The 24,375-nt window shown below is 44.8% G+C and overlaps 2 protein-coding genes across 3 annotated transcripts in view; both read right to left on the reverse strand.

The window, feature by feature from the left end:
* Nucleotides 1–443: 443 nt before the first annotated feature.
* On the reverse strand, nucleotides 444–11,348 carry dyrk3 (dual specificity tyrosine phosphorylation regulated kinase 3). 2 transcript variants are annotated; one of them, XM_035151281.2, is made up of 6 exons: nucleotides 10,465–11,348; nucleotides 8,308–8,417; nucleotides 4,770–4,975; nucleotides 4,378–4,681; nucleotides 3,850–4,266; nucleotides 444–3,749 (listed from the first exon to the last, which is right to left on the reverse strand). In XM_035151281.2, the coding sequence occupies exons 1-6, from the start codon at nucleotides 10,505–10,507 to the stop codon at nucleotides 3,018–3,020; spliced, it is 1,812 nt and encodes a 603-aa protein (XP_035007172.1). In that variant the 5' UTR covers nucleotides 10,508–11,348; the 3' UTR covers nucleotides 444–3,017. The 2 variants fall into 2 exon arrangements, with proteins under 2 accessions (XP_035007172.1, XP_035007173.1); XM_035151282.2 differs by lacking the exon at nucleotides 10,465–11,348 and adding an exon at nucleotides 8,598–9,424.
* A 2,161-nt stretch (nucleotides 11,349–13,509) lies between these two features.
* rassf5 (Ras association domain family member 5) overlaps nucleotides 13,510–24,375 on the reverse strand; it is a 30,324-nt gene continuing 19,458 nt past the window's right edge. Inside the window, exons 3-6 of the mRNA XM_035152213.2 lie at nucleotides 18,187–18,300; nucleotides 16,904–17,237; nucleotides 16,703–16,818; nucleotides 13,510–16,614 (exon numbers count right to left, since the gene is read on the reverse strand). Of these exons, the coding sequence (XP_035008104.1) occupies nucleotides 16,471–16,614; nucleotides 16,703–16,818; nucleotides 16,904–17,237; nucleotides 18,187–18,300 (708 nt within the window). The 3' untranslated portion in view covers nucleotides 13,510–16,470. The remainder of the gene's footprint in view (nucleotides 16,615–16,702; nucleotides 16,819–16,903; nucleotides 17,238–18,186; nucleotides 18,301–24,375) is intronic.

Here is a 24,375-nt window from a genome sequence, read left to right on the forward strand (position 1 = left end):
ACAGCAAGTGCTTTTTTTTGGAGCAGACAAGGAGTGATTTCTGGTAGTGAAGCGTTAGCCAGTGCTAGCTAAACCGTAGCATTCTCCTGAAGCATTGGAAGAAGCATCACATGCAAGAGCATGGAAGTTCCCCAAGGGTAAGTGAAGCTGCAGCAACACACTTTGGAAACCACATTCAAATGAAACAAGAAATTCAACATACAAATTGTGTTCATTGCTGTGTATTCCTGGATTTACTTATTGGAGACTGGCAAACTAGATAAAATATTGTTTTTTAAATGCACTGCAGTGGATTGGTATCACAATCCATATCAGCAGGAGCAAAACGGTGATGGTACATCTCTTGTTAAAATACACCTCTGCTTGTATAATGTGAGCTTGCTAGTTTTATAAATGTTAAAATATTCCCGTTATAAAAGCAGAAATCAACCCAGGAAAGGACATTTCAGTTAATAATCATTTTTATTTTCTTTAGAAAAAGAAACCATCACAACTTCATTTGGTTACTGTACAGTTTCTCTTCTCATAGTCACTCAGTCTGATAACAGGTTGTGATTTCATGCTGGAACACCAAACACCCTCCTACTAACGCACACCACTAGTACAACATGACAGTATACAAGTTTCTCTTTTTCCACATTTGCATTTTACATCCTCTGATATTCTGGAGTGAAAAGCAATAGAAACCACTTCTATAAAAAAAAAAAAAAAAGATGGAGACAAGAGTAGAAATCCCTGACAGTTTTGCGTAGTAAAACGAGGGTCGAGAGAAAGATCTCTGAGCGGTGTGGTCCATATAGCAACATGCACCGTGTCTCTGTGTGCGTGTCTCTGTGTGAACGTTTTTTTTGGACAGCACCATAATTCACTATATATGTGTGAGTTTAAGAGGTTCCCTGCCCTACATGAGACAGAGGGAGAATAACGAGACAGGGAGAAAGAGATGGTGGGGGAGGAGAGAGAATCTAGGTCAAATTGTGGAGCATGCAGACCTCCATACGCAGACACACGCTCGCATTCTCTCACTCTCAGTGGACAGAGCTGCATGCATGTTCATCCATCGTTGGGACAGAGGAACTGTAAGTGGAACACGGCTCATATAAGATTACGGGATGTATCAAGTATGTCTCCCTGAGAAACACTTCTTTCTGCAGTACCATAAAAACCCTACATTGTCACTGGCCCATTCTGTCAACTCAACGACACCTCCCCAAGACAAAACAACAAACAATCTTGGCTCACATTAAAACACACCGTCCTTCGTGTCACCCCCATGACCCTTCTCGGCCTTGCACCGCTCTCCCATTTGGATTCACGCAACACTGTCAATGATCAGAGCAACCAATCAGAGGTGACGCTCGTAAAAACTTCCCCAAATTTTCCCGACACTAAGCTCCGCAGGCGGGTATGTGTAATGACTTCCAACTCTCCGTCTCTCTGCCTCACACTGCAATCTCGCACATAAAACCAGTTTGAGAAGTACCGAGTGTGGCGGTGACACCTCTGTGACAAAGTTTGAGTGGAGCTACTGTTCTCCCCACCCCCTTTTTCCACTCAAATGAAGGAGGGAGGAAGAAATAAGGGGGATGCAAATAGGTTGTCCTACGCCCTCTCAACGCCTCTCACAGTAGCATCACAAAGCTTGAGGACAAACACACACAAGCCGTTTTCAGCCTTGACCTGCCGGCAAAATCTGGAGAATTGGCTACGGAGTTTACCAGCAGTCTGCCTTTCACTCGTGAGCAAGGTTCTCTGCACAGATGTGTTCACAATGGCATCAAATTCTATGCATTTTTCAGGCGAGAGGTGGAGCAGCTGGGTTCAGCAGACAGAGGCAGGAAGTGATGAATTAACTACGCTGCGGAGATAACGTGATTTTCTTGACAAGAGACATCTTAGTTGGTGTCCTCTTCCTGCATGACACCGCTTTTTCATTGGGAGATTTTTTTCCCATCATTTTTGCATCTGTACTCATCAATCCCCCCCCACACGCTCGCAGTGAATCCAGTAAGGGAATCCCATGCTCTGTTCAGACATCGACTTCTCCATGATTTCTACGGACATTATACTAGAAGGTCAGACGGATAATGTCCGCAGAAACTGGGGAGCGTCACACTCGGACATTTGCTTTCACACATGCACCTTCTCCAGAGAAAATACGGAGGAACTGCAGATTTCAGTGCATGTCTGAAAGCTGCTATACTAACTTAACACACTGAGCTGACATTCAAGCACCAGGGATCAGGAAAGGTACAAAAGAGTTCAATTAGAAATATGAGAAAGTGAAACTTATTGCAAAAAAATGTTTGTTTCAAATTATTCACTACATAATGCCAGTCCCTCATTACCTGTGTAAAGGCATTAAACATGAGGGATACGTTTGTCATGTGTCAGGGCCCAAACACTAGAGCATGGTTCTTATTTATTCTAGTAACTGATGTTTGCTGCACAAATCAATATTTGATTACTCTAACCTGATAAAGAGTCATCTCTGTAGCCCTTTTCAAGTACCACTCATATAAACGACTCCCTCAGAGAGGGCGGCGTCCTACGAGCGTTTAAGAGTTTGAGGCAAGTGACAGTGCAGGTGTGCTCGGGTGCGTTTTACTGAAACGCGACACTCACATGACGACACACGCAGGTTAAAAACATTGGCTCATTTAGGAAGCTGTCCACTCACACGAGGAAGATTTTAAAAAGCATCATTTAAAATCAAACCTTATCAGTCGGCTGTGATACAGAAACTCTACAGCCGCTCAAGAAAATCCTCTGTATAAAAACCTTTTTTAGAGTGTTTCTTTCATTCTCTCTCCCCGTGTTCAGCTACTATTTAAAACCATGAACTGGGGTGTCGACACCTCTCAGTAGAAAACAAATTAAAGAACAACCAAACAAGTCAAAAGTTAAAACCTAGGCTCCACTTTCTCCTGTGCTCTGACTCCTCCTGGGAAGTTCAGAGGAGATGGGGGGAGTGGAGTGAGAGAGGAAATTAGGACTCTCTCTCTCTCTCTCTCTCTCTATGAGACAAGTTTGGGTAGGACCGTGCGAAGAGGTATGGCCTCCCCTGAATCTCCCATCATGTTGCTCCTCAGTTTGTGGTTGGCAGCTGTGGTGCCTAAGCCCGGGCCCCCTTTGGCCAGGATAGAGGGGAATGAGGTGCTGTGGTGCTCAGGGAGTCGTTTTACCGTGGGCCCTTGGCTCTTCTCCGTCCCAGGTAGGGGCTTGGGCAGCCTGCGATACAGCCAGGGGTGTCTGAGGGCCTGGCTGGGAGTGAGACGAGAGGAGGGGTCCCAGTCCAAACACTTCTTTATGAAGTCAGTAAAGGTGGGGTCCTCACAGCCTTTGAGGGCAGCGCTCCACTCCTTGCTCCCGGGAGGGCCTCTCATCTTCCCGCGGCGGGAGCGAGTGCCCGTCAGCACAGTGGCCCCCGTTGGCAGGGTGTTGGCACCACAGTAGCGAGGGTGGCCCTTGGAGTTGATGAAGTTCTTTGCCCTTTTGGACTGATCCAGAATTTTCTGTGGAGGCATGCCCAGCAGCTCCATGACGCAGGCCAGCTGGTCGCCCTCATCCTCGCCAGGGAACATGGGGTAGCCAGTGAGCAGCTCTGTCAGTATGCAGCCGAAGCTCCACATATCGATAGGAAGGCCGTAACGTGAACCCAGAATCACCTCAGGAGCCCGATAGAAGCGAGACTGGATGTAAGTGTACACTCGCTGGTGTTCGAAACAGCTAGAGCCAAAGTCAATCACCTGGCAGAGACCGGAGAACAAAGAATTAATAAGAGTGAACATCAGATGTAAGAAAACTGATATCATGCTCATGCATCCATGAATGAGAAAGGTGTCTTACCTTGATGCCGCTACGTCCCTGTTGTTTGAGCAGGATGTTCTCTGGCTTTAGGTCACAGTGGATGATTCGGTGTCGGCTCAGGGCCTCCAGGCACTGCAGGATGGAGTGTGCAAACTTCCTGACCAGTGGCAGACTAAAGCCCTGGAACTTGTTGCGCTTAATAAGCTCATATAGATTCATGCTCAGCAGCTCAAAAGTCATGCAGATGTGATTGCGGAACGTGAAGTTTTCAAGCATGTGCACGACATTCATGGTGCCATTTCGATCCTGCTTGCGCAAGTGCTCCAGGATGCGGATCTCCTCCTGCGCCTGCCTGTGGAAGCGCTTCTCGTTGCGCACCATTTTCAGAGCCAGGTGTTGCTGCAGTTTATGATCGTATACCTTGGCCACTTGTCCAAAACTTCCCTTACCAATAATCTGAAAGGGACAAAAAAAAGGGAGATAAGAATTTGGGCCAACCTTAAAAATCATTAGTTATGCAGGTTAATTTGAACGGACAATCCCAGTATCAAAATATTTGTGTCTGACCTTGAGGAACTCGTAGCGATAAGCCAGGTGGTCATGGGGGACGTGAATGTAACCGCCCTGTTCATCATCGTAGCCACAGTTGTTGTTGCCTCCAGCGACGGCAGGCCTCTTCTTGGCATTGGGTCCCACGAAGTAGATGTCTGGGTAGGAGTGGATCTCTGTCTGCTCCAGGGTGGTCAGCTGAGATCGGTAAAGTCTCTGAGCCTGGTCAGGAGTGAGAGGGCCACACAGCTTCCCACTGCTTCCTCCACTGCCAACTCCATGTGTGCCGGAGGATTCAGTGGAGCCCTTACTGGATTCAGTGCTGAGCAAAACAAGAAAGTGGTGTTACTGGTACATTCTTTGAGAGGCATTTTGAAGTTTCACTGTTTTCCTGTGTGCATCTTTCTCACCTGTCTACACTGTGCTCTTTGGACAGGCTGGACACTGCAGCAGGTTTACTGTGCGTCTGACCAATGGTCCCACTGTTCTGGGTGGTTGCCGTGGTTATAGCATTTATCTTTCGGTTGTTGGTGGAGTCTTCATACAGGTACTTGACCTTCAGCTGGCCACCTCGCACAGTTACCTGCTCCCTCATTACAGTCTTGTTACTGACAACCTGTTTGAGAAAGAAGAGACAGATAGACAGTGGGTAAAATGAAAAGACAATCCACTAAGTAAACACTCCACTTTGCAGTCATTAAACAGTAGATAGTGTACTTCATTGTGGTGAAGACATGTTTTACTGTGTTCCATGAATGTATGTAAATAAGTATACTTAACGTCAATTTTAAGTTCATTTTACAAGCTAAGTTCAGACACTGGGAAGTGATGAAACGGTAAAATGTGTTTAAATGAAAATCTGTTTTTGTTTTGTGTGTGTTAGCAACTCTTTGCCTTCTCAAGATCGTGATTGACAAGAACCAATCAGGGTTCTAATGCAGGCGACTGTGCATCATTCAGTCCCAGACTTTAAACTTAACACGGGTCCAGCAATGTTTCCAGGTCTCCTTTTTAGAGTTGACGTCAGGCGAAAACACAGAGAAGTCTGTTTTTTAAAACTTAAATCAAGCAGTAGGCAAAATGTGCAACGAGGTAGCAGATCTGTTGTTTAGCTGAATACAGACCTCAATACTAACGACAAAGTTCAAAGTCGTGGACAGTGAGATCCTGAGCAGAGATGCAGCAAGCAGTGGATAAACCAGCACAACTGGATCTACAAACAGTCGGGTAGGAAACAGTCCCACTACCCCCACCATAACATATGCAAAACAACCACATCTCTGCCTGCTTGTTTCTTAGTGCGTTGTTGGCAATTAGGTAATACGTAGGAGCGATCTTTGGCTCAGCGCAGCAATAATCCTTTACTTTGTGAAGTCCAGCCTTTAACTTCTTAAAAAGGATTTAAATTGTTTGATTGGGGTTCATTAAGACCAATGCTAAAAGCGGCTAGCCAACGTCACTAAAACCTATAACTCAGCTATTGCAGATCTGCACAGAAAAAATAGGGGAACAGGGGTTGCATGTGTACTTGGACAACACAATCACTGTATATTTCATGATCTATTTTGAACACATTTGCCCATAAACATAAAGAGTGACAGGCCGACCTTTGCTTGAGGGGACCTGAAAGGCTAAAAGAGTTTATGGAAAGCTCTCCAGTCTCGCTCTTGTCTGCCAGTAAACAGCTTCGTTTCAGCAAACCCAGGAATACATTCCTCTATGTCTCTCCCTCTCGCTCTCCTCAGCGGAAAGAATCCTCCACAAGATTATGGAGCACAAGGGAAAACACAGTCATTAAAGTTTGATTATACTCTTAAACTGTAGAGGCAGTGTGGCTGTTAATAAGACACGCAGACACACAAACTCAGCAGTGCCCTCCTATATAAAGACTGGAGAGAAGCATAGTAAGTGGGTCTCTCTGGCCGTCGACATGAGTGGTCTCACCTATTTAAAGGAGGGGAAATGTTTGACCTTAATGTTTTCCCAATAGTTTTCTCTGCTCCTATGGAGGGCCTGACTTCAAAGCCGTACACACAGCCGAGCCCGTGTCAGCTGATAAAGACAACACAACAAGGAATCACAAATTTGTAGAAGTAGGCGTTGACAAGATCCACTGAAAGAGGACTCAGCTCTGTGTGTTTGTGTTTTAGGTTTGAAGCCTAAAATAGAGGGTTGGAATGCAGGATGGGTTTCCATACATGTAACCATATGGTATTAACTTATTACAACAGCCCCACTGTTGACCCAGGGTTTCATGCAGCTGTTGTCCCAAGGCTGTGCTACAAACACAGAGAATGTCATTGATTGAGCCCCTTCAACAAACACACACACACACAGACACAAATGAGGCCATTAAAAACAAAATAATCAAAGCTTTCTACATGTGGAGCACCAACTGTGTTAGATTATTGATTGACCGGGCAGGGGGCGCTATCAGAGGAAAACAAATTTTGAAAGGGGCCCACTGATGAGAACAAAAAGCAGAGTGTGTGAATCTTCTAAACACAGGTGATACTGGGGGTGGAGAGGCCTCTGTGTGCAAATCTGCATGGTGCAACAGATGGAGAAGAGCTAATCTCTTTGCTGTCACAGAAACACATAAGTACGCTTTTCTCTGTCTCTTAGCACACAAACACACACATAGAGTTACACGACCCAGAGGAGACACAGACTTCTGTCCGAAATATCCACAAATCCTAGTCACAGAGAGATGACAGCTGGGTAACACACACAACATTGTCTGACCAACCTCTCACTCATTATTCTTATTTATCAACTTGGACGTGAGTGCTGAGACAATTTTTTAAAATAAGTTTGTCCCTTTCTCCTAAAGAAAACAGGCATGACATCACTTTATTACTTTAACAGAGCATGAGGCTGCTCTCGAGCGCTGCACACGCTGAACTGGGACCAGCGAGTGTCAGTCACATTCAACAGAGGATATTACCTCCGTGAGCGTGACAGAAAATACAAAGGAAGAAGGACGGGACTAGAATAGAAAACTGGGACTAACCTCTACGCAAGCCCACTGACGGGGGGGATTACACGAGACAGAAAGAAGGTGGGGGTGGGGGTTGATGATTAGTGATTTTGTTTGTGGGTCACATTTTCAAGCCCAATAAATCTTTACAATTTTTCAAACCAGCCTTTTTCCCCCTCAAATGGTGCGAGAGGCCATGGAGGATCGCGGTCTCTATGTATGTGCATTTTCTGCCAAAGGGGCTTAATACAATGGGTAACATGGCAGGAAGGTAGTTGTAGACCTCAGAGTGATGTCCTTGGCTGACACAGTCCAATTGGGTTTTAAAACTTATAGTTAGTTATAAAACTATATCAGCCCAAAGGTGACCTTTAATAATATATATCTACTGAGCTAAAAAATTACTTTGTCCATGCAGCCCTATTATTAAAAATGTTTTACGACTGGTTCTCCGGTTATTTCTCCGAGCAGATGAGGACAGTTGTGTTTTAAGCAAATGGAGACCATGCAGTATCAATTTACTGGTACATTGGTTGATTTATTATATGTTCTCCATGTTCAAATATCAGGTTCACAGGGCATGTAAATTCCATTGGATCTCTGCATTTACTTAAGCTGGACACAAAATGGCTACTTCACCCTGGCTAATCTCATACAGTTGTGGAGAACTGTCCACAGCGACCCACGGTCTTCTATTCCCCCAGGCAGTATATCAATACTGCTCTTATTATCAAGTTATTCTTATTCAAGGGTATAAAGCGTGACTAAATATAAGGTTGGAGAGTTTGATAAGACAAGAGATAAACTGCAAAGAAAACAAGAATGAGGACAGAAGGAGTGTAACAGGAACAGGGCTGAGCGGGGAATCTCTCTGAGGAACAGGATGTCTGGAGACACAATGTGCTTCTGCACAGGAAATAGCGCTTTGCTTGCTTTGAGCATATGTTTGTGTTTGTGTGTATACTTACTGTATGTTTGGGCATTGGGGGGAGCCCAGACGGACTGTTCGGATCTGCGTCGTCCTTAAGGATGTGGTCTGTCCTCATGTAGGAGTCATACAGGCCGTCACCGTGGCGTGCTGGAGGGGGGAGAGATATGTCAGTGTGATAGTGTGGATCAAATCTGCGACTCAGACACACTCACAGGGATGAAAGCAATCTAATCTTCAGAGACAGAGGCAGACAATCGCTTGTTTGTTCAAACCAAGCAAAGTCCCATTGATTATTTCACCGGTCGACCCACCAGTTCCAATAACTACCTTGATACTCAAACAAAATGAGTTGGAATGGGCCAACAAATCCTTAGAAGTGGCCCAAGCAGGAAAGTCCCACTGTGCTGCACTCTGTAGACAAGTGTGGATGCAAACTAACCGCCACAACATCCTAAACTGTGCAAAGCCCATTATTGGGTGTATCACCATTCAATTTATTGCATCCAATACACTGTACCCAAGGCCAGGGCACCGACCTGACCAGCTTAGATAGGGCTTAGGGTCTCGGATCGCTAGCGCTGCAAGTGGTATTAATGGACTAATAGGGGTAACAGATGCCTCTGTGACGACAGCATCTTTCCGTCTGCCCATCTGTTCATTCAGGCCGAGTCATGTAGTGCACACACCAGGTGTGCTCAGAAATAGAGCTCATATGGAGAGATGCGGGCACTTGTCACTCAACAGTGCTGCATGCGCGTTCACCTCTTGCGGCCAAACACCTAATGTAAGATGACACAGAGTAGATGGATGCAAGGGACATTTGGGACTGTAACAGGAAGCAGGTTTCTCAAATGACAAACCCCTCGTTGGCCTGCTGTTCTGTCTCCACTGCCATTTAGCTCACACACAAGTTGCCAGTTAAAACCACCAGTATATTCTCCAATAGCTGGAAATAAGGTGGGAAGAAATTTACAGAGCTATTGTGTTGGATTAGCTCATTAGCTAAAGCCCAAAAACTGTGGCAGGGGCGGGTGTTCCCTCTCTGAGACTCTTGTGCAGGTGCGTCAGAGCCCATGTCCCTTTGCGCCAGCTCGTCAACAGAGCAGGTCCGGGACAGATTAGACTTGCTGCCTGGATACAGATGCATTAGACCTGCACTGCACAGCAAACAGAGGCATTAGGGCTCCATACACGCAATATTAGGCAAGCAGACTCCATTAGCTCTCTGCAAACTCCTAATCGCTGAGTGGAGGCTCAGCACTTTTTGTACTGCATCTGACGTTGCTGTCCAAGCAAACTTTCCAGCAGAATTGTTTTTAACACAGCCCACACTTCTAAGTAACCAAACATCCAGCCTACTATGTCCAGCTGGCGTTCAGCTCTGTGTCAGAGCCCTCTCCTTCTCTCTCTCTGCACAGCAAAGGACAGAGAACAACGTTCAAGCAAATAGACATTCTGCAGATCATGTGTCATAAAATGTGTTGTGGGAGCGTGGTAGAGACACAGGCTTTTGTCCTCCTCCTCTTCCTGGTATCCTAAAGACTACATGTACAGAACATAGGGCACATGACAGAGGCTTGAGGACAAAGTCCACTTTCACAGAGTTTACTGATATCTACTATACATGACAATCTAAATATAAGACAGGGACCACGATGACGGCCAAAGTGCAAATTCTTAAAAACTTAATTAAAAGAAAAGTAGCTGACACAGACATTGAGGATTATCAGACAGTGATAGGAGGGGAGACAGTAAAGCGCTTATGGAGACGACATGAGAACCACTCAGCGCTTCCTGGTCCGTCCTCCAGGACAAACACCAGTCTCGTGATTGATAAGGAGTTGCAAAGCAAAAGATAACATGTTTTCAGAGACTTGAGCTGAATCTGTCCACACACACACACACACACACACACACACACACACACACACACACACACACACACACACACACACACACACACACACACACACACACACACACACACACACACACACACACACACACACACACGCTGAAATTTCAGGGAGAGGAAACGTGTCAATCAAAGCATCTTTAGACACGAGGTATTTCTGTAGACGCCCGAAGCATCAGACTACAGCTCGATCCATTAATGCACAAAGCTGTTAAGAACAAACACACGAGGAAAACCGGAGGTGTGGACAAAGAATGCAGAACTCTTTGTTGTGGTTACCTGTTGCTATTGGGCCCTCTGGTTTTCTGCTTATTATCATCATGATTGCAGTTAATATGTGATGCCAGCATCCGAAGTGAAGAAAAAATCCAGAGTAAAAAAAAAAAGTGGAAAAGTTCAACCTAGAGTAGCAAACTTAGCTAAGAGCAGTTACAGCTTCAACGTGTTCGCTAACGAGAGGAGTCCCGGTACCTCTGCGCTCCTCTCTCCTTTGTCTGGCTCTGTGTGTAAATGTATCCTGGATTTACAGAAAGCACCGTGTTCAGTGGGCTACTCTCACAGTATTCCCGGCTCACATTAGCCTCGACTTGTGGCTGAAAAACCAGAGCAGGCGGCGGTGGGGGGTGGGGGTCGTTTCCTTCTGCTAGCTAGCCAGCTAGCTCGCACAGCCACAAAAACACTGGTCCGTCGGAGAGCCGCTCCCTCCGTTAAAAATAGTCTGAGTCCAAATGTTACAACTCGGTGCTCTGACCCGTGTGCCCCTCGCCTGTCTCTGTCGGTGCAGTGGCTCGGTCCAGTGCACCATGCCCGTGCTTTAATCCCGGTTAGCTGACTTTGTTGCTAGCAAACGGCGATGCTACCACTCGGCGAAACCCCCCACAGGATGGTGTCCTCCTTCGGGACGGCTCAGGGGCTGCTTCGCTCGTCTGTCGGGGACGGCTAGCCGAAACGGGCTAGCTCGCTAGCTGCGCTGGAGCCCCATGGTGAGTGCAGGAGCCGCCGGAGCATCCCTCTGTCATGAAAGCTTCCGCTGGAGTCAGAGCAATACAGCGACAGTGTTCAATTCCTCCCGTGTCCGCAGCACCGTCTTATTATCACAGCGGTGTGTTGTTGCTAAGGGCGTCTTCTTCTCCGAGCCTGTGGTCCGCAGCACAGAGCAGGGAGCGGGGCGGTGCTTAGCCTCCCAGCCGAGGAGCGCCCCACTGCGGCCATCTGGAGACCTGCAGCCAGCGTGCAGACTCATATCTATCTACAGCATTCAGTCAATTATTAATGAAGCATTAATGACACAAGCAGTCACAACTTATATACATAATATGTGTGTGTGTCTGACAGACAGACAGGCAGGTAGGTAGGTAGGTAGATAGATAGATAGATAGATAGATAGATAGATAGATAGATAGATAGATAGATAGATAGATAGATAGATAGATGTGTGTGTGTGCGTGTTTGAGCACATGCTAGTAATTTTTTTTCACATTACAGAGATTGATATTAAGGAGGCTTGTTAGATATAAAACTTTTGTTCAACTAATTAAGTAGATGATCAAAATGCAACTATTTTGATGGTGGCTTAACTGTTGAGGCGTTTTTCAAACAAATCATTTACTGCTTCTTTCTTCTAAAACATACGTATCTGCTGGTTTTCATAGTTTGCTGTCATTGTAAATTGAATATTTCAAGGCCTTGGACTGCTGATCGGGCCTTTTTAAAGGTGGAGAAGGACATTTCTTTTATTATTTTCAGACATTTTATAAATCATAGAAAGAAGTGATTGATTAAGAAGATAATCTCCAGATGAAGTGATCATGCAAACAGCAGCTTTAACGCTGAGAAGACGTCTCCTCAGGCCTGCACAGCGCTGCCCATTCACTTTGCATACCCTGTTAGGAAAGTTGAACCGTGGATTGAAATTGGAGAGGATATGGAGATCTATACAGGTCCAGATATAGTTAGGGGCAGGGCAGAGGACAGACGAAGTGAGAGCACGCAGGCATGAGGAGGGGAACAGGCTAAATTCAGACGGTGTTACATGCTGGGCAGAGGGTGATGCTAATCTTAGCTCTTTCTCAGAGGTGAGAAGAGGGGGTCTGTCTATATTTGCTGCCATAAATAAGCATACTGACACAGTTTTAGGAGGTCCTCTGGGCAGCAGCCAGCCTTTAAGGCCATGCTGATTATTCTTAGATGGTGGTGTTTAAAGAGAGTTAGGTGACAATGCCTATAAACTGATCTGCTCATTGCACTTTCCTCTGAAAAGGGTTCAAGGTGTGAGTGTGTGGACTCTGATCACAGCCAGTGAATTTACAACCACAGCAAAAGATGGGGCCAGGTGCAGAGCTACCTATAGGTCCCTGCGGGGGTCGGGAGGGTTCTGGCTGTATTTGGTCTCGGAGCATGTGACAGACACTGACACCTGTGGGTTGACTGGTCCAACACCTTATTTTGAATGTCCTTTGAAAACAGAATCAGACTAAACACAGTCGTATCAAAGATGGAAGAGTGGAACTGTCAGCATCATGGTAAAATCGAAATGATTTATCATGTGAAGCATACATGAAAACAAAATCGCACATGTGTCTATTTACACAGTTTATCATCTGCATGGTGAATATACAGGATGACGCCTCAGTTCAGATTGTGTATTGCCCCCTGCTGGTGTTTTGAAAGCTGTACAAGCGGCACCAGTTAACTTGGGTCTTGTCTGGATAACAACCGAGAAATGTTTTTTCTTCAGAGACGCAAACAAACAATAACTCTGACTCCACAAGCACTAAAACCCTTGTTTTACTGTCTACAATATGATGATGGCGTGCATGGGATGTCTGTAATAACAGCTACTAATAACATTTCTTTTAAAATGAATTGATCTTTTATTACTTACTTCTTGTAAGGACGACACCTTAGTCAACATTTCTCTGAATGTGTTTATCAGCTGGTTAAGGTCCTCTGGTGTTCGGAAACCACTGAACTGATGAAACTTTGCAGATGTTCTAACTAGAATTCAGCTCAAATAAGGAGGGTGGTGTGGTGGTGTGCCACAGCCACCCCACCAGTTTGGGGGTCACAGCCTATAATGCTCCTATTAGGGGCTACCTAGTACTTCACCTACCACATGTGTTCCAGTTGTTTTTTCAGCCCCTGGGACATCTCGATATTCTCTTTCTTTTAGATATACATACGTGTGTGTGTGTGTGTGTGTACCTATATTACATCCACAAACTCTCAATTATCATTGACGTGAGTACAAACCCAAGCATTTGAAGACATATTGTGTTCTCTCTCTCTCTCTGTGTGAGTGTGTATAAATAAAGAGCACTGAAATAAAGAGATGACCTTGTTTATTTCATTTTGATATTCTGTACAGTTCTACCGATATATTTATACACACTTCTTCAGATAAAACAAAATGAATTGCAAAAAAAGCTTTAAGTCTCAACATCCTACACATAATGTTTATCATGTGGATGGTGTGAAATATAATAAATAACACACACACACAAACACACACACATCCAGGATTTGTTGGACAGACACACGTGTTAAGGAGATAGGGGGACACCGTCCAACAAACATGCAGAACCACACACACACACACACACACACTCAGGCAGGCACCTGTGTGCTGAAACACAGCTTATGCACAGGAGGGATAACACATGAAACAAAAGGCACTGCCAGCAGAACAGCTTGGGCTTTGGGTGGTGATGTTAAACAGGGTCTAGGTTCACTGAGAAGCATGTGCTTATGGACAACGGGCCTCATTTATCAGTATGCGCACGGAATAAATAAAGAACCATCAGGATGTGTGAAAGTTTTCTGTAAATGATTTTTTAAAATGCATTAAGTTTATGATACATTTTCCAAAACAACCTAGTTGTAATGTTATAGTTGTCTGATAGTAAATGTGCACTAACTGCGCTATATGTTGCAATACTTGGTAAGTGAGGCCCAATTATGGAGTGCTGACACACAGACACTCATCATGAAACAGAATTCACATTTTCCTCACTGCCCTAGAAGAGCAAACACACATACACACACACATGCATACCAGTAGGAATGATACCAAAGGAATATTAATATCTGTAATAACAACAAAGTTAAACCTTGTCTCTCTTTTTCCAGTGTCTACATAATACATATGCATTGCAAACACATCGTTGGTACATCATAGCCATTATTATGAATTTTATAGAATTTTATAGTTTCTTTTTTTGGGTGCAAGGTGGGAAGATAAAAAGAAAAGGAAAACAGAAATGCATGCCCAGACCCCAGAGTTGTGGGCCATTCAGTGACCTGCATCAATATGTGCAAAACAGAAGCGGGTTTCATTTTTACATACACTACCTTTAATTCAATAAACGTCCAAATGTCTCTGTTCCCTTTAATATTCTCTCAATAGATCTGTCCCTCTAAGCTTTGGTGTAAAAAAAACTCCTCTCACATTCAATTACAACCCATATCCCATAGCGTTGTATGCAAAGTGTAAAATCTGTAAATTGTCTTGTCCCTGTATTTGCAGGTGGAGTTCATGCAAGGTGGGTTAGATCAGGGGGGGGGAATGAAGTCACAGTTTATCTTCCAAGAAGAGGTTAAGATCATGTGCCTGTTTGAAGGAGCAAGGAGAAAGGTGGTAACTGAGTCTGACTGAAGATCTCTCTGTCGAGTGAAGCACCCGACAGCATCTTCACACATACAGGTCCTTCTCATGGCATTTAACTGAACAGATGAGAACTGAAGTAAGGTGGTGTCGGGAGGAAGAGGCTTCTCTTTCCTACTTTAAGTTTTCTCTTTGCTCAACACATGCTCCCTGAGAGAATGGATCTCGCTTTCTTTTCCTTCCATTCCTTCTTGTTCTAAGCGTGGAAAACAAACACAGCTGTCTGCTTCCTACCCTTTGTTTAAGGTGAAGCACTGGTAGCCACAACCTAATCTCTATAAACAGATTCTGCTTGTGAATATGCAGAATCCGTGGGCGAGGGCCATGATTTTGGGGCTAGAAGCCTTCTGGTGTCTCTAGTTTGACCAATCAGGATTAAGCAGGCTTTCGTTGCCCACAGGTAAACAGCCCGTGTGAAGAGCAAAATAACTGAACACTTTGACTGAAATGTGTCGGCTCTCTGCTTTTTTAAATTTATAATAGAGATTAGCTCAAATGTTGTCTGGACCTACAAAATGTATCACTGTTTGTATTGGTTGAGAAGAAACTTTCGACGTGTGTGATAAAAGAAACGTGTCGCACTGTAAACAGTGTTCAGTGAATGGAAGACGGCCAGATATCTGCTGTTTATACCAGACGCCCCAAAATATTGTCCGTTGCCCCCAGAAGCTAAGAGCGGTCACACATGCAAATGTTTCAGTGGCGAACATTCCATTTGCTTTCAATCGGTGTAAGTGAGGAAGTGAATAGACCATTTGCTTCCTGTGGTAAAGCAAATCTTATAGTGTGGCTTTGCATGTAGTTAAACTTTGGTGAACTTTGACCTGTGATATTCACATTATGTGCGTATATGTGTGACCAGGCCTTAAATTGTCATCATTCGATAGCCAATGGGCTCCAAGATTGGCAAGTACCTCACCGTAAACCCCTCCCTCACAAATTCACACATATTCCAATATAACATCCTGTGAGAACCCTATGCACACCAGTTCTGATAAAAAAAGAGAAGCACACAGTATGATTGTCCTTCCATCCCACACAGATGCAGCAAAAAGTAATCATGCCTTCTGTTTCTATTCTAACTATGTGCAGAGGGGATGAGCTGAGAGACTCATGCATAAGTAACACTTGCAGTAGCAGCAGCAGCAGCAGTAGCAGAAGAAGATGGAGTCTTCAAAAACACCATTGATTCACATCAGTCCCAAATGAAATCTCAAGTCTCACACACAGAAAGTGTTTGGAACTTTGTGTTTGTGTCCTTGGCAATAAAAACACTACATGTCCGACCAGTGAGCAGACCACACACCCTGTAGAGTCTCACGCCGCTGTCAACCCCCGATTCTCTCCTCAGGGAGAGAATGGAGCTTGTGGGGGGGTTGGGGGTTTGTATACGTCCTGAGAAAGTGTGCACATCCGTGTGTGTGTGTGTGTGTGTGTGTGTGTGTGTGTGTGTGTGTGTGTGTGTGTGTGTGTGTGTGTGTGTATATGGATGTACTGTGTGTTTGTGTGTATCTGTGGAGGGGGGGGGGGGACACACAAGTTGAGCTCCGGCTCCAGTCTCTGAATAGATGGCTGCGTCAGTCTCTCCCTGAATAGAGGTCATAAGGTAACAGGTGAGGGGGTCAGGGGTCATGTTGTCGTTGGGCCTGTTGTAGCTTCTGTCGGTACATGGCATATTTATGCCCCACGGCCCGCACGCGCTCCGCCTCCTCTTTCTCCAGGATTACCAGGAAGTTTTGTAGCTCAGGGAGAGAGAACGCATGCCACTGTTGGAGAATATGAGAGGAGCAGATTAATATAGTTTTGTATCGTTACAACTTTTGCCTGTTTGCGTATGTTTCTGCGCTTTCTCACCTGCACCTCTCCAGTCTCATTTTCCTTCAGGACAAAGCTGAGCTGCTCTGGTTCAGGCCCGGCAACCAACCTCAGAAGAAGAGGACGCTTACCCAGAGGAAGCTTCTGGAAGAGATCTGCACACACAAAGAGAATAAACACATTATTCCATGCTGTCGCTTTATATTCTGATTCAGATGAGCAGGGGATTGTTTTCCTCACCCTGTCCGTCGCGGTGCGTCTGCCTGTACAATGCGAATTTGCTGGGATTGTCCAGCACCATGAACTTCTTCAGCAAGGCCTGGATGACCTCTCTGGTGGTGGTCAGAGAGCTGATGTGGAGCTGCTTCACACAGTCGCTTGGTAGGTAGAAGGATGTTCTCTTTTCACTCTGACCGCAGTCCGTCTCCTCTTGATCCCCAGACGTCACTCGATCACTACCGGCCGTCTGCCGGGGCGTTCCCTCTGAACCTGCCGCTGCCACAGAGGGGACTGTGACTGGTCGACTGAGCCTCAGGTGGACCTTAATGAAACCTGTGAAGAATCCCTCTGAAACCTGGAACACACACACAGAGAAAGAGGGAGATGGTAAGAGAGTGGCGGCGCCTTTCAGCATTGATATGTGAACTATAGCAGGACTGAGAAGAAGTCTTTGAGAGTTAGATGGAGCACTTTGAAGTGTCCATGGGCAAGAAACTGAGCCCTAAATTGCTCCTTGAAGCTGTGCCGACAGTGTGCGGCACATAGAAGTGCTGTATGAATGTGCGTGTGAATGGGTGAATGAGACTTGTACTGTAAAGTGCTTTGAGAGTTAGATAAGACTGGGAAAGTACGATATAAATACAGACAATTTACCATTTAATAATAATACTTTACTGATACTACAGCCAGCAGCTGGTTAGCTATCTTAGCATAAGACTGGAAACTTCTAGCCTGGCTTAACAAATGTTGTGCAAACAACATTTCTTATGTGGAAGATGAAACCAATGTCTACTTTTATTTGAACCCTGACCCAAACCTGTGATTACTCTTCACGCACAGACCTGCAGGTGTGCTTACTATGGCACAACACCGGTCTTTAGGCTTAGTTAACCTGCCGCTGCCTCAAGATTCATAGTCTCTGCACAGACATGGAAGTGGTATAATATTCATCTTCTCATCTACTTGAAAGTAACTGAGTACGTTTCCTAAAATGTAAAACTATTCCTTCAAAGTAATATACATATTATACAAACAAGAATTATACATGTATTATCTTCTATTGTATATCACAGTGACTTTATGTTTATGCATCTTAAATGGTTATTTCACTGAGCTTTTCACCTAAATTCAAACTCAAACTAATATCTTGCCTTTTTCATCTTTGCAATAACTCATTGTTACCGCATGCTACATTATTTACAAGCTATATTTCCTGTTTCTATTGTATAAAGTAAGAAAGCGAGGACGCTCTGAAAACCCAGGTTCATTGTTACTAATACACAAACACCAGCTTCAGAACTCACCAGTTTCATCCTATTTTCAGTGACTTGAGCGTTATACTCTTCTATCCTGGTCTGCACCTCTTCCACCGACAGCTCTTTCGTCCCTCCCGCCTCTTCCTCCTTCGTCTCATTCTGCTGTAACATGAGAGGAAGAAGAGAACATGTCAGCACTGAAGGATCAGAGTTAGTTAGTAGTATGATTGTTTTATTTTTATCACCAGCAGATGGTGCTACTTCCCCCACTACAAGTGATGTAGCAAACAAATGGTGTTTCTCATGTTGCTCAAGTTAGTGAAGTTACATCTAAAAACAGCAAACACCTTGAACCCCTTTAAAGAAACTTTCTGGTTGCTGCACCATGTGGTTCTCAACTACTTGTGACAACACTTTTCCATCATCCATCTTTGCCACTCTCAGAATATGAGGCCGCTGCCCTGACTGCAGCTGAGGAGGATTCTTCTTCCCCTTCACAACTCTGCAGCTCTGTACAGGGACAGGAAACCCTGTGAATGGAGCTAACCCCACATTCAGCATCATTCAGAATATCGACAGCGGTGCATCCCTTTCACCGTTACTCATTTCCTGCTGTGAGTAGGAATGAGAGAAAAAGAAAAAGAGTGAGGGAGGCAGCAATGAAATGAGGATGAGTGGGAGGGAGTCAAAGAGGGGGAGGCAGCGGAGGAAACGAGTAAGGGGTAAGGAGTGATGAAAGAGCGGCTGCTGAGCCAGCCTTAGCAACACAGAGTTTGACTAGGTTATTTATAGTACAGTGGGATGCACGGTCGCTATCTCACAATAGCTTTTTTTCTCCTCCCTTCTCCTGTTCGTTTGCATTTTTCTGGGGCAGAGAGAGAGAGAGAGAGAAAGACAGAGAGAAAGAGAGAACGAGAGAAAGAGAGAGAGAGAATGCAGGACAGGGATGGTTCCTGAAGGGGAGTCCTCAGGTTGTGTGATGAAGTCACTCTTTCATTCAACACAGATGCAGTGTGTGTAAGTCTGTGTGTGTGCGCTGTGTGCACCTATAGGTTGTGGCCACTTGTGGAAATAAATCACACAGAGCACAAGTGTAGCCGAGTTCACGCAGGTGGACATTCAGCGAAAAGAGGAGATAACATTGTAACATTTAGAATTCAAAGCTGCTGTTTGGAGAAAAACTGTAATAACGGGGATTTTCTTTGCCACATCTCTCAGTCCTGTTGTTACTTTAACTCTCTTCAGCACTAACCATCATCCAATCATCTGTGCAGTTGTGGTCTAACAATCAAGGTGAAACAGCAGTGACAGATGCTGACGGTCATAAATAATTGAAATCCTTTCTAATTAGGACAAAAGCAAATATGAATATGACTGGTCATGACTGGTTCTTCTCACAGAGAGTCACTGACTGCACCAGATTTCATCTAATCACAACAAAATAAAAACCTGCACAAACGTACAATGTGTAACTTTGGCTGCTTGAGTCTCTCAATTGAAACAAAAGACAACAAAGACCTAGTGTGATGACATTTTGAAGCAGTGTGGGATCATGGGATTTGCAGATCTACCTGTGGCTACTCAGGTGCAAATCAAGTTCATGGATCAAAGTGTTAGCCGACTGGCTAACTGGCTGACAGTGGGTTTCTAATTCTTCATACGTTGTTTGCCCCAGAAGTTGGATGAGGTGGAACAAACTCAAGGGTTAAACAGATATAATGTAATTAAAAAGGCGACAAATACGACACAGCTTGTTACGTTAAATAAAATTGGGGATTTCTCTGGGTTTGAAAAATTGTTGGAAATCAAGGAATATTACACATTACATCTTAATGAAAGTACTGGACATCAGAACACGTGTGACTGGTACAATGTGGGGTAGAGAGGGGAACCTTAGGTATGAGATGGAGCTGATTTGTGACTACATTTTCTCTGAGGCTAAATCAACAAAGTCATAAGAACGCTGCAGGAAATCCTGTGTTTGTATACAAGTTTCTAAATGTATCAGAGGCACTGCCCTCCCTCTCTGCATACCAGTGAGAGTGGCCAGAGGGACAATAGAGCGGGACAATAGTGCAGTTTCCGCCATTTACAGTTCCACAAAGTCCTGAGACACTGCCCTGACTGGACCTGGTCATGTCGGAGCCAATGACCGGCCCGGCACAGAAACAGAGAGATGTAAAAACAGAGGAGTTTAAGCTGTTTGCTCTGTGGTGACAACATGAAAACACTGATTTATGAAGTGATAAAACTAAAACTCCTTCACATTCCCTCCAGCAGATCATCTGTTCCCATGTTCTCTTTTTACTCATTAGTATTAACTGAGTGATACAGTAACTATGAGCGTGAAACCTTATTTCATATTCTTCAGATATGTCATTACTGCTCCAAATTCACAACAAATGTTTAGTTTACTATTTATTTGTAGTGTTCATAAAAGTTCAGAGATCCCACTTTATTCTTTTTATCATGTTGCTTTACTTCAAAGGACACAGATCTGTAAGTGTAACCACTGACTGCTTTGTCACTTAACTTTATACAGTATATTATATTACAGGTGACAGAGACAAGACCATGTCATGTTTTCCTTTTTAATGTGACTCAGATGAGATGCAAGGCAGCTTAAATGTGTGATATATCTAGGGCTGTTACATAAGGGACACACACACACACACACACACACGAATTTGCCCCCTCAGGGTGACACTGGTAAGTTTTGATGCTCTCACTCTGATGAGATCAGACAGCAGAGGTCATACGACTGCTTGAAATGTCGCTGCAAAGAAGTCAGTATTAAAATACTGTGTGTTTGTGTGTGTGTGTGTGTGTTGACATCATGATCTCCAGGAAACACTAGACTCTAGGGATCTATTACCACTGGCCTGTAAGTCTGAGGACGTGATGATGATGAGCTCTGCCAGAACTGAACTAACAACAATCAAATAATTAAAGCTAAAAAAATTGTGGACAGAATGCAACAATCATAAATCAACATGCATACGACACACAAACACACACACACAAACACAGACCCAACACATATGCACATACGCTCATAACATGTGCAAGCATGACGCCTTTACTGGGTCAAGTGTCGAGAAGGAGAAGCACAATCCAGAACACACACTGATTCTATTTCACAGCTCAGTTCTGAGCCAGCAGTACACACACGCACACACACGCACGCACGCACGCACGCACGCACGCACGCACGCACGCACACACACACACACACACACACACACACACACACACACAGCAGCAAATAAAAGATAAAGAATATAATTGACAGTGAAAAATCTGTAATTTGTTGTGTATTATCTGGTCCCAGTGCTTAATCTAACTACTTTTTACAGTGTTATAATCTAGCTATCATCATGATTTATTTGTTTTGTATGTAAAATCTTTATTTGCAACAGGAATAGCTACTTCTTTAAAATACAGTGGAGATAAAACATCATGATCCCATCTGATGTGAAGAGGAGTGGAGTTGTACAAGAATAGAAATGATCATTGTAAGTACCAGCACTTCAAAACTGTACAGTTCATAAGTGCTGTAGTGAGTCCTCCTCAATGACAAACAGTCAACTGTGTTACCTATGTTCCTCGAGTGTTTGAGCATGCATCCAACATATATGAAAATGTGTATTATAGTTGACAGCGATTTACCTCATTCCTTCTCACTGCAACAAAAAGCAGACCAGAGAAAATGACATGTACCCTCCTGCTCTACAGTGGCACACTCATGCACGTGCACACACACACAAAACACATTAAAGCTGGCTGGCTTATCTGGAGCAAAAGGCTCAGCTCTGGAAATAATTCATAAAGAAAAGAGGATCTGACTTCCCCTTCCACTGTTTTGATGAACGTAAGCATCTCCCTGTGTGTCTGTGGACATTAATGCAGGAAAGACTTAAAACACATGTCTTTCACACACAAAAAAAACAGGATAATGTCTCACAGGATGTCACACGCATTGTTTGCATATCTCTTTTCCATATTCAAAACAGAGGAAAGAACAGACACTTTCTGCAGGGCTACAACTCAATTACTTTTAGGATGTGGAGCAATTCCCTCCCATGCGCGGCACCTTATAGTGCAGCTTTATTATACTTCATAGGATATTCCTATGGCTGTGTGGTGCCAGGGAAATCGGTCTCCATCAGCTGGCAGCTTCTGAGCCGGCAGCCCAGACGAACTAACCCCAATACCCTCTTGTCTTAGTGTGACGGCAATCCTAACACCACACGCTGACAACACAGCTGGTCAATTATTCAGAGATTATGCCTTCTCCAAGTCAGACACCAAAGGCACTGCCAGGAAAAGGACAGTAGGAACAGGGCTGATCGTGTTCTGCATGAATGCAAATCTCTTTGTACTTTGAAGAAGGTCAACCCCAGGCTCTGTGTGCGCATGGAAACACTTTCCTCATTTCCATCTGCCTCTGTCCGTCTTTCACTACAGAAAATCATTGAATCACCTGATGTGCATCGAGACCCATCAACAAACAAGCCCTGCAGAGCCAGCAGCAATGTGCACGCTGTAGATACACGACAGTATATACTGTAGTAATCAAATGTACAGTAGAGCAAAACGAAATCTCAGGAAGTGCCGAGCGGTTGCCAACAAAACCATGAGTTGCTATGGTAACTGGGGAAAATGGTTTGCTACAGTTAAGTAGTTGCTCTGCACACACACTCACACACACAGGTTTGCGCAGCTATCCTTATCAGGACTTTGCACTGACTTCCATGCATTGTGGGCAGCCTAAACAAAACCATTTCCCTCACTATAACCATGACCACTTCATGCCTAACCTTAACTCTTACCTAACACCAATTCACATCTTACCCCTAACCTTAACCCGGAGCTCAGGAATTATGTTTTGCCTCATTAGGTCCCCATGAGGTCTACTTGTCGTGATAAGGTCAGTGTTTATAGTTTGTACTGGAAAACACACACACACACACACACACACACACACACACACACACACACACACACACACACACACACACACACACACACACACACACACACACACACACACACACACACACACACACACACACACATCATTAGCTTAGCATTTCTGCTACAACACAGCAAACACATGATCTCTGTTGACTTTCCGCCTGAGACCTCTTCAGTCTCCAAACAGGGCCAAAAGGCTGGCAGGAGGGCAGATCAATGTTACAAAACCCATGCCTGATGGAAACCCCCTTCCTACACATTCACACACAGACCTAGAGGCCTGTTTAAGCATGAACTCTACCACTTCCTCTCCACACTTCTGCTTGTATGTTTTTTGGTATAAATGGCCCCATGGCCCAACTGAAACATCAACCGTCCGACCCACCTGAGTTTGTCTAACTCTTACTATGTAAATTATCAGAGAGTCAGAGTGCGATCCTGATTCTGTACCTTAGCTGCACGCTTGGGCTTCCCGAAGAACGAGGTCTTGGCTGTGAAGAAAGTGAAGTCTTCGCTATCATCGTCCAGGCTGCAGTACCCGCTGCTCATGCTGTTACTGCTGGTCATGGAGGGGGTCGGCACTGTATTGACAGTCATGGAGCGGTCCAGAGTTGGCCACCGGCACTAGTACGGCGCCCGATCGGCACGTTGACGGCTTGAGGAAGTGCTGGTTTATCTAGAGAGGGGCCGGGCTGATGCTGACACTCAGACAAATCAGAGTCTACAAGCATCCAACTGTCCTCTGCTCATCCAGAAAAAGTCAGCGCTCCTCTGCTGATGCATCCAGAAAGTTTACGTCCCACTTGTGACGGCGAGACAGGTGAACCCGGCTCAGATTCTGCGCTATGCGTGCCACAGGAGAGGGGACCAGGAAATCCGAGAGCGAGCACAGACTTGTCACTTCCTCCTGATGTGTGTGTGCGTGCTCTCACGCTGTCACACACCATGCAGTAGATGCACCTGGTCATTTGCAGCTACACACTCATACACAGCATGTGAGCATCTCACACACAGGCACACACGGCCATCATGGAGTCAGTTTACAGGCTGGTTTCAAGTTAACCCAGCTCACCTGAGAGCACCTGTTACACCTGCAAACGAACGCTCATAAAAGCATGCATGCAATACCACATCCTGCTTTTGTCTGGCTCTGTGTCTCTGTGGAGAGCCACTGCACTGCTGTAGGTTCAGTTCAAGTCCTGGTTGCAGCAGCTCAGTTATGATGGCATTTATCTGTGTGAGCATCCATTCGTCCCATGA

The sequence above is a fragment of the Hippoglossus stenolepis genome, chromosome 3 (assembly GCF_022539355.2).
Source record: "Hippoglossus stenolepis isolate QCI-W04-F060 chromosome 3, HSTE1.2, whole genome shotgun sequence".
Lineage (NCBI taxonomy): Eukaryota > Metazoa > Chordata > Actinopteri > Pleuronectiformes > Pleuronectidae > Hippoglossus > Hippoglossus stenolepis.

Excerpts from the sequence above, each read along its gene's own strand:
- dyrk3 (XM_035151281.2), bottom strand. The coding sequence starts at position 10,507 with ATGATGATAATAAGCAGAAAACCAGAGGGCCCAATAGCAACAG. Across the intron at positions 8,418-10,464 it reads AGAGGGCCCAATAGCAACAG|CACGCCACGGTGACGGCCTG; the intron begins GTAACCACAACA and ends TCCCCCCTCCAG. Across the intron at positions 4,682-4,769 it reads AAAGAGCACAGTGTAGACAG|CACTGAATCCAGTAAGGGCT; the intron begins GTGAGAAAGATG and ends TGTTTTGCTCAG.